Source organism: Perca flavescens, chromosome 9 (genome assembly GCF_004354835.1).
Source record: "Perca flavescens isolate YP-PL-M2 chromosome 9, PFLA_1.0, whole genome shotgun sequence".
NCBI classification, from domain to species: domain Eukaryota; kingdom Metazoa; phylum Chordata; class Actinopteri; order Perciformes; family Percidae; genus Perca; species Perca flavescens.
In genome coordinates this window covers 8,994,603-9,004,602 of record NC_041339.1, presented here as the reverse complement: position 1 = coordinate 9,004,602, position 10,000 = coordinate 8,994,603, and the positions used below count along the sequence as shown (strand labels likewise).

Here is a 10,000-nt window from a genome sequence, read left to right as displayed (position 1 = left end):
GCCAGTGTTCCGTGGCAAAAACAGTGGTGCAGTGGTGGCCTAATGGTTAGAGATGCGAGCTTGTGACCGGGAAGTCGTCGGTTCAATTCCCAGACCGACAGGATAAAATCTGTGTGGGGAAAGTGAAAGAACAGTGCTTATCCCTCCCTCATTACTACCACTGAGGGAAAAAGATTGTCAAACTGAATTAAAATAATTAAAAGTAAGGCTGTCAATCGATTAAAGTATTTTATCTAATTTAATTGTCCATAGTTAACTCATGATTAATCACAATTTTTCTTTTTTAAATCTGTTCTAAATGTACTTGGAAATAAAAATTTTTTTAAAGCTATAGTGCGTTGTTTCTGCAGCCCCCATGAGGAATTCTAAGTAATGACAACAAAACTGTCGGCGCGTCCACATGATACAAGATACAATACAAGATATAATGGATATAGGTCTATAATTGTTTGGATCAAGTACATCTCCAGATTTGTGGACAACTCACACTGCCAAAATAACAATGACCTATGATGTAGTGCCTTTTTATCCTCTCCCCATCTCGCTCTTCCTCCATCCCTACTCTTTCTTTTGTCTCTCTCTGATAAAGTAATTAAAAGGGCATTAATGAGTTGCATCGTTTACCTCTATGAAGGCATCATTGATTTATTGCCAAATAACTGATACCAGCTTTACCCACACTGCAAAATGCACCCACACTCAATTCTTAATCGCAACACCACACACAAGTTGCCTTTCTTGACATTTACCTCCAAAGTTGGTGTGTGTGTGTGTGTGTGTCTCTGCAGATTGCAAGGAAGCGACACAAGGTGATCAATACATTTAAGAGTCCACTGGGGCAGACGAGACCACCACCCCCGCTCAAACACATCGCACTGATGCCGCTGTCCCAGATTCGAAGAGTACTGGACCTGCAGGACACAGAGGGTAACACAACAACAACATGTACACACTGTAAACTAATGAAGTTACAGCTACATCACTTTATCTGCATGTCATTTGAGGGTGTTTTATATTTAAACAGTTTTTGGCAAGTATACTGGACAGACAGATCAATGCACACAAGTATGCAGAGATAGAAAGACATTTTGTTTGCGAGGGCCGGTGGTGTTCAGTCAACTTCTTCAACTTTTTTTGTGTCCCCGAAAGTCGATTAGGTGTGTAGCAAATGTAAACGCATACAAGACACATAAATGCATACAAGTTCTACACACAGTCCAACTGGAACACAACCATAACAGTACGAGGACAAATAAATACCAGTATTAGGTGCATGGATAGCAGCATCAAAGTAACGTATATTGGGTAGGAAAAGTGCATATCAGCCTACGAAGTTGACACAATATAATCGACCATCGTCCACAACATCAGCATCCATTACATTTCATCACATCACCAACCCTTTTTTATCAATGTTTCTGTTTCTCAATATATTGACTTAATATCTCATAATATTGACTTAGTATCTCAATATATTGACAGAGTAACTCAGAATATTGACTAGGAATCTGAAAGTAGTGACAAACTTTAAAATATTGACTTAGAATCTCAATATATTAACTTCTGCACACCGGCGTCCAAAGTATAACTTTGTATTATGGAGTCTGGAGATCCTTTTTTCTTGTTGAATGGGAAATCTATTCTTGGGACACGTTTGTTTCTACTGTTTCAACTGAATTGTATTAATGTTGATAGAGTTTGGATGCTTTCAACGGTTTTTTTCAACACAAAAAAATTTATAAAATGATAAATCTTTACCCGGACAAGTAACTTTTGTGCATGGACAAGTGAAATGTAAATGTACTTGTCCAAAGGACAATTGCCTCAAAAAGTTAATTGTCAAGCCCTGCATTCTTAAAAAAGGAAGATGTGTTCAAAAGGGTTGTACTTAGTGTAATCGTTTGTGTGCTGCTGCGCTTCTGTGTGTGTGTGTGTGTGTAACAAGCATAGTGTGCCCGCGCTGTGGATAAGCCTATGTGCATTTTACTTATTTGCTGTTAAAATAACAATGACTTTAGACCAGGTTTCTGTTGGTCAATGGTGTGATCAAAAGTAGAGATCAAAGTAGCTTTGCGCCGTGCTGCGCCGTGTGCAAGATGGGGCCCATGGAATGTTTTGTTTGTTTGGATAAAATTTAGCTTTTTACCGTTTTGTCCTATTAAAGTGCCCATATTATGAAAAAAACTATTTTTCTGGGATTTGGGGTGTTCTTTTGTGTCTCTGGTGCTTCCACACACATACAAACTTTGAAAAAAATCCATCTATGCTGTTTTGAGTGAGATACGGTTTCTGAAGGTGTCCTGCCTTTAGTCTCCTAGTGAGCTGTTCAAAATCGGCTCGGACTGTGACGTCACAGTCCGAAATGAGCTGGCTAACCACAACCGTTAGCTTTTTCGTTAGCGTTAGCATGCTAATGCTAACGCTAGCATGCTACGTTGTTCTCAATAGCAAAGCATTGCTACAACACACACAAGTTCACTATAATCTACAAAAGAACTACTTACATGTGCACCCTCATTTAGAAGTCTCCCAGCTAATCCTGCCTTGTAACTGACCAAAGTTGGAGAAACAGGCTTTCTTTTACTGTCTCTAGAGTTAGCTAGCTGACATGCTCTACATCTGAGCTACTGAGCATGTGCGAGTGCAATCAAAAATGGTACAGAAGAAGAAAAGAGGTCTCACTCTGTAGCTAAAACAGAAACCAGGTGAAAAGAGGATCTGCAGCAGTGAGAGAGAGCTGTGCAGTACAACAAAAATATGGTGTTTTTTGAGAATTAAACCATGTAAACCTATTCTGGTACAACCTTAAAATACAGTTATGAACCTGAAAATGAGCATAATATGGGCGCTTTAATAATCCTTTAATTGAAGGAATAATCAACATAATAATTGATTAACCAACAAGAGTAATAAGAGTAATTTTGTGTTTCATGTATTGTGTCTACCCCTGTAGTTTATTAGAAATAATTACAAATGCTGAGATTGATGTTTATGGAGTTTGGATGAAGCACTGAATTTGATTTATCTTGCATCTTTTCTTCTGCTACTTTTGTTTGCTCTAAGCTTTCCATTCATTTCTCTTCCCTTTCTCTCCATCCAACACCCTTTCTCGATCATCTTCATACTTTTCCATCTCATTTTCTTCATCTTAATCTCTTCACTCTTATTTCCGTCATCCCTTTTTTTTTGTCACTATTCATTATTTTTGCTCTATCATTTCAGAGTGTGTGAATGCATTCGCCTTGGTGGTTCGCCCTCCAACTGAACAGGAGAACTTGTTGTTCAGCTTCCAACTGGCTGGAGAGGAAATGGTTAAAAGCGTCTTGTTGCGAACACTTTGCCGCCATGTCGCCAACACCATCTGCAGGGCTGATGCGGTGAGAAGCCACACACACACACACACACTAATAAAGGCTAGTGTCCTCATGTGTCCTCTGACAAAATTAACACTGACACTGCAAGCCAAGGCAGTAATTCCTTTTGACAACTTTAAATAGTAGCTAAGTTAGCAATTGCCACCCTAGGCAGACGGGGAGACCAGCCCGTGCTAACTGACGTAAAACGTGTCACTAACTGCGCTGCATTTGAATTTAAGTCTCACCAGGCACTCAGATTGTATTACTTGGCAAAGCAGCCCATACAAACGCTTTCACCAGTGGGTCATATGCTCAATCACCATTGTTTTAACTCACTCTTTGATAGATAGGAACTTAACAGACAATTAACTAGATCGAAATCTTACAGACTACAACTACAATTCACAATTTACAAGTAGTATTTGTAAAAATAAAACATTCAAATTAAACAGGAATCAAAAATCTTTCTAAATGTTAAGTGCAAATATGATTTTAAATTACAATATATAAGCCAAGAAATATAGAATTTAAATCACAATTAACACGTAACTTTGTAAAAACATAACATTCAAACTAAATAGGAATCACATCATTCTGTGTGAACTTAGTGTGACGCCACTCCTTTTGGCCCTGAATTTGCACGGCACTCAGACACTGCAAATCATCACCAATGAAAAGGGAACTCTGAGTTCAATGATATCTCACACAAGACTCTACAATCATACAGTTCTTTAGCTGTGAAAGGGGGCGTGGCTAAAGCATAGGGAACTCTCTGAGTTCAATAGCCGTTTTCTGACCAAGTAGTTACAGGAACGTAGTTATAGGAAAAGTCCACTTCTAAGCAGTTCTACTAATTACTCTTCCCCCAAAACCGTTTTTAGGGCCGGAGCGCCGACAGCAGCTTTTTTTTTTTTTTTTTTTTTAAACTGAAGTAATTATTATTATTTTTCCTTCGTCCGGAAAACAAATTGCCTTTTTGAGGGGCTTAAAGGGATACGCCACAGTTTGTTGAAATAGGGCTTATCACGGTCTTCCCTAGCTGTAGATAGGTGGGCCAACGCATTTTTTGTGCATGCATTGTTTTGGTCCAGTGCAACACTGGCAGCGCCACCGCTAGTTAGCTTAGTGAATGGAATCCTATGTTGCCGGTTAGCATGTTGTGAGTAAAAGTGAGCCAAAAAAAGACAAAAAAACAACCTAATTACTTTTGCAGACAAAAAATGCATTGGCCCACCTATGGCCCACCAGGGCCCTGATAAGCCCTATTTCAACAAATGGTGGCATATTCCTTTAACATACTCAAAAACTCTATTTAAATTTACGTATTTTAAAGGTGCTGTAGGTAAGATTGTGAAGATCCAGGACTTTGCCAACAAATATGAACATCGACAACTTCTCAGTCCCTCCCCTCCCTTTTTCTGCTGAAGCCCAAACAGTCTCCTAAGCCCCTCCCACACAAGGGAGTTTGACACAACTGCCTAGGCATGTCAGACAACATTTTCAATAACTAAACACTAACACAATGTTAACTTTACTCCCCAACAGTAAAACGATGCTAACTAGCAGGCTACTGTTAGCCATTTCAGCATCATATCTGACGGACCACTGTGCAAACGTTACTATTATCCTCACCAACCTAGCTGTGTGGACGTTTGACTACTAATAACCAAGTGAAAGATAAATCATTCATGGTAATTATGTTACCTGTCGAGAAGAAATGTGGCTACATCGTTCTTCAGATCTTTAAAATCCCGGAGCTCACACCACCTCTGAACAGCCACTTAATAATCACCCGAGTTTTGGGAAACCTTTCTGCAGCTCGTGCGCAGGGGGAAGGGGGAGGGGAGAACGCTATTATATGCATACCTGCAAACTTGTCGCTTTTCGCCGTTTTGCTAATACGGCACCGGTGCCTTAACGACCGATTTCGGTGCCTTATTTAGATGCCACTTAAATGCCTCCGCTTCTCTCTGAAGCTCCAAGAACAGACGTTAGAGGAAACTGAAACATCGCCGCACGGGACGCTAGTTACGGTAACACTACACTCGACAGCAGGTAACGTTAGCCTACCATTATCTAGCAGCTGGAGTAAACACGGTTAAAATGCTGAGAGCTAAACGGTGTAAAAGTGTCTGTATTTCACTGTAGAGGATTACAACAACAAACAACACAGATGTTGCGTTCACTTGAACTTCGCCTCGCCAGCCTTGTGCTGCATTCAAAGTTGTTGTAAAATACCCTTTTCCCATCCAGTGTTTTTTTTTGTTGTTTTTGTCGGAATTTACTGGTGAAATAAGTTATTGTTATTCAGTTTTTAATAAATCATTTAATTTTGATCCGACTGTTGGGCTTCTTTTTTATTCTTTAGATCAACTATCATATATATATACACATACATACATACATACATACATACATACATACATACATACAGTGGGGCAAAAAAGTATTTAGTCAGCTGCCAATTGTGCAAGTTCTCCCACTTAAAAAAGAGAGAGAGGCCTGTAATTTTCATCATAGGTACACTTCAACTATGAGAGACAAAATGTGAAAGAAAAATCCAGACAATCACATTGTAGGATTTTTAATGAATTAATTGGTAAATTCCTCAGTAAAATAAGTATTTGGTCACCTACAAACGGGCAAGATTTCTGGCTCTCACAGACCTGTAACTTCTTCTTTAAGAGGCTCCTCTGTCCTACACTTGTTACCTGTATTAATGGCCCCTGTTTTAACTTATCAGTATAAAAGACACCTGTCCACAACCTCAAACAGTCACACTCCAAACTCCACTATGGCCAAGACCAAAGAGCTGTCAAAGGACACCAGAAACAAAATTGTAGACCTGCACCAGGCTGGGAAGACTGAATCTGCAATAGGTAAGCAACTTGGTGTGAAGAAATCAACTGTGGGAGCAATTATAAGAAAATGGAAGACATACAAGACCACTGATAATCTCCCTGGATCTGGGGCTCCACACAAGATCTCACCCCGTGGGGTCAAAATGATCACAAGAACGGTGAGCAAAAATCCCAGAACCACATGGGGGGACCTAGTGAATGACCTGCAGAGGGCTGGGACCAAAATAACATAAGCTACCATCAGTAAAATACTACGCCGCCAGGGATTCAAATCCTGCAGTGCCAGATATGTCCCCCTGCTTAAGCCAGCACATGTCCAGGCCCGTCTGGAGTTTGCTAGAGAGCATTTGGATGATCCAGAAGAGGATTGGGAGAATGTCATATAGTCAGATGAAACCAAAATAGAACTTTTTGGTAAAAACTCAATTTGTCGTGTTTGGAGGGGAAAGAATGCAGAGTTGCATCCAAAGAACACCATACCTACTGTGTAGCATGGGGGTGGAAACATGCTTTGGGGCTGTTTTTTTGCAAAGGGACCAGGACGACTGATCCGTGTAAAGGAAAGAATGAATGGGGCCATGTATTGTGAGATTTTGAGTGAAAACCTCCTTCCATCAGTAAGGGCATTGAAGATGAAACATGGCTGGGTCTTTCAGCATGACAATGATCCCAAACACACCGCCTGGGCAACGAAGGAGTGGCTTCGTAAGAAGCGTTTCAAGTTCCTGGAATGGCCTAGCAAGTCTCCAGATCTCTACCCCATAGAAAATCTTTGGAGGGAGTTGAAAGTCCGTGTTGCCCAGCGACAGCCCCAAAACATCACTGCTCTAGAGGAGATCTGCATGGAGGAATGGGCCAAAATACCAGCAACAGTGTGTGAAAACCTTGTGAAGACTTACAGAAAACGTTTGACCTCTGTCATTGCCAACAAAGGGTATATAACAAAGTATTGAGATGAACTTTTGTTATTGACCAAATACTTATTTTCCACCATAATTTGCAAATAAATTCATTAAAAATCCTACAATGTGATTTTCTGGATTTTTTATTATTATATTTATTTAATTCATAGTTGAAGTGTACCTATGATGAAAATTACAGGCGCTCTCATCTTTTTAAGTGGGAGAACTTGCACAATTGGTGACTAACTAAATACTTTTTTGCCCCACTGTGTGTGTGTGTGTGTGTGTGTGTGTGTGAAATATATATATTCACACACATACATACATACAGTGCAGGCCAAAAGTTTGGACACCTTCTAATTCAATGCATTTTCTTTATTTTCATGACTATTTACATTGTAGATTCTCACTGAAGGCATCAAAACTATGAATGACATATGGAATTATGTACTTAACAAAAAAGTGTGACATAACTGAAAACATATTTTAGATTCCTCAAAGTAGCCACCCTTTGCTTTTTTGATAGCGCTGCAAAGCCTTGGTGTTCTCTCAATGAGCTTCATGAGGTAGTCATCTGAAATGGTTTTCACTTCACAGGTGTGCCTTGTCAGTGTTAATTAGTGGAATTCTTTTCCCTTATTAATAAGGTTGGGACCATCAGTTGTGTTGTGCAGAAGTCAGGTTGATACACAGCCGACAGCCCTATTGGACAACTGTTAGAATTCATATTATGGCAAGAACCAATCAGCTAAGTAAAGAGAAATGAGTGGCCATCATTACTTTGACAAATGAAGGTCAGTCAGTCCGGAAAATTACAAAAACTTTGAATGTGTCCCCAAGTGCAGTCGCAAAAACCATCAAGCGCTACAACGAAACTGGCTCACATGAGGACCGCCCCAGGAAAGGAAGACCAAGAGTCACCTCTGCTGCTGAGGATAAGTTCATCCGAGTCACCAGCCTCAGAAATCGCAAGTTAACAGCAGCTCAGATTAGAGACCAGATGAATGCCACACAGATTCTAGCAGCAGACACTTCTCTAGAACAACTGTTAAGAGGACACTGCGCGAATCAGGGCTTCATGGTCAAGTAGCTGTTAGGAAACCACTGCTAAGGAGAAGCAACAAGCAGAAGAGATTTGTTTGGGCCAAGAAACACAAGGCATGGACATTAGACCAGTGGAAATCTGTGCTTTGGTCTGATGAGTCCAAATTTGAGATCTTTGGTTCCAACCGCCGTGCCTTTGTGCAACGCAGAAAAGGTGAACGGATAGATTCTACATGCCTGGTTCCCACCATGAAGCATGGAGGAGGAGATGTGATGGTGTGGAGGTGCTGGTGACACTGTTGGGGATGTATTCAAAATTGAAGGCATACTGAACCAGCATGGCTACCACAGCATCCTGCAGTGATATGCCATCTTATCCGGTTTGCGTTTAGTTGGACCATCATTTATTTTTCAACAGGACAACGACCCCAAACACACTTCCAGGCTGTGTAAGGGCTATTTGACCATGGAGTGCTGCGCCAGATAATCTGGCCTCCACAGTCACCGGACCTGAACCCAATCAAGATGGTTTGGGGTGAGCTGGACTGCAGAGTGAAGGCAAAAGGGCCAACAAGTGCTAAGCATCTCTGGGAACTCCTTCAAGACGGTTGGAAAACCATTTCAGGTGACTAACTCTTGAAGCTCATCAAGAGAATGCCAAGAGTGTGCAAAGGGTGGCTACTTTGAGGAATCTAAAATATAAGACATGTTTTCAGTTATTTCACACTTTTTTGTTAAGTACATAATTAGGGCCCGAGCGCCAAAAGTGGCGAAGGCCCTATTGAAACTGAAAGAATTATTATTTTCTTTCTTTCTTTCTTTTTCTTTCTATTATTTTCCCGTCAAATGAATTGGCTTTTTGAGGGGCTTAACATATTCAAAAACTCACCAAATTTGGCAGCCGCATCAAGTCTGGTGAAAATGTACGTATTTTAAGGGTTTTGGGAATAGGCGCACAAAAATGGCTCGCTAGCGCCCCCTAGAAAGTTAAGAAAATTGAGCCCCTGCAGTGCGTTTAACGTAGACTCACGAAACTTGGTACACATATGTAACATGTCAAGATGTACAAAAAACTTCATTAGAGCCATACCCTAAACCCAACAGGAAGTCCGCCATTTTGATTTCAATGTTCGAAATTAGTGCGATTTTGGCCATTTCCACATTTTGTACTTTAACGAACTCCTCCTAGAGATTTCATCCGATCAACTTCAAACTCGGTCTGTGCCATCTTAAGACGTTAAAGATGAAAAGTTGTTAAAAGAAAAACTTTTCGTCATAGGGCGTGGCCGTGGCGGGGCGGCCATTTTGTGCGTTTCGCCGCCGAAACAGGAAGTGGGTGTAACTTGAGTGTACATTGTCCGATTACCTCGAAACTTTTAAGGATTCATAAGAGTCCAACCCTGAGGACAAATAAAGGCCGATATTTACTTAAAGTCATAGCGCCCCCTAGTGGCAACTAACCTGACTCCGCCAGATGGATTGCTTCGCATTTGCTCGGCATATCCATCTGGGAACTTTCCGTTGGAGAACTTTTGGGAAGGGGCGGAATACTGGTTGTAATATTTGATTGGATGAACCATCTGTCTATCACCTATGTTGGGGATAGACGGGCCAAATCAACCACGAATCAGATCCACGAAGCGTATGAAAATACAACCACAAGCCCGCCCCTGCTACTGCAGGCAAATATAGCTCGTAAGCTCAGCATGCAAGCAACATGGTAAAGGATATTTGCCGTTTGTGTAACAAGAATTTAGGAATAAAAGACACCATTTCAGGTTCCCGGACCATATTCCAAAAGAAGGATCCAAGAGAAAAAAAGCATTAGCGAGCGGCT

General features: G+C 40.8%; 1 protein-coding gene across 9 annotated transcripts in view; it reads left to right on the top strand.

Moving 5' to 3' along the window:
• Positions 1–10,000, top strand: part of ect2 (epithelial cell transforming 2) — a 175,061-nt gene that overhangs the window by 118,543 nt on the left and 46,518 nt on the right. For all 9 annotated transcript variants that reach the window (XM_028587190.1, XM_028587191.1, XM_028587183.1 and 6 more), the window contains 2 exons: positions 789–927; positions 3,223–3,377. In XM_028587190.1, coding sequence (XP_028442991.1) covers positions 789–927; positions 3,223–3,377 — 294 coding nt within the window. The remainder of the gene's footprint in view (positions 1–788; positions 928–3,222; positions 3,378–10,000) is intronic.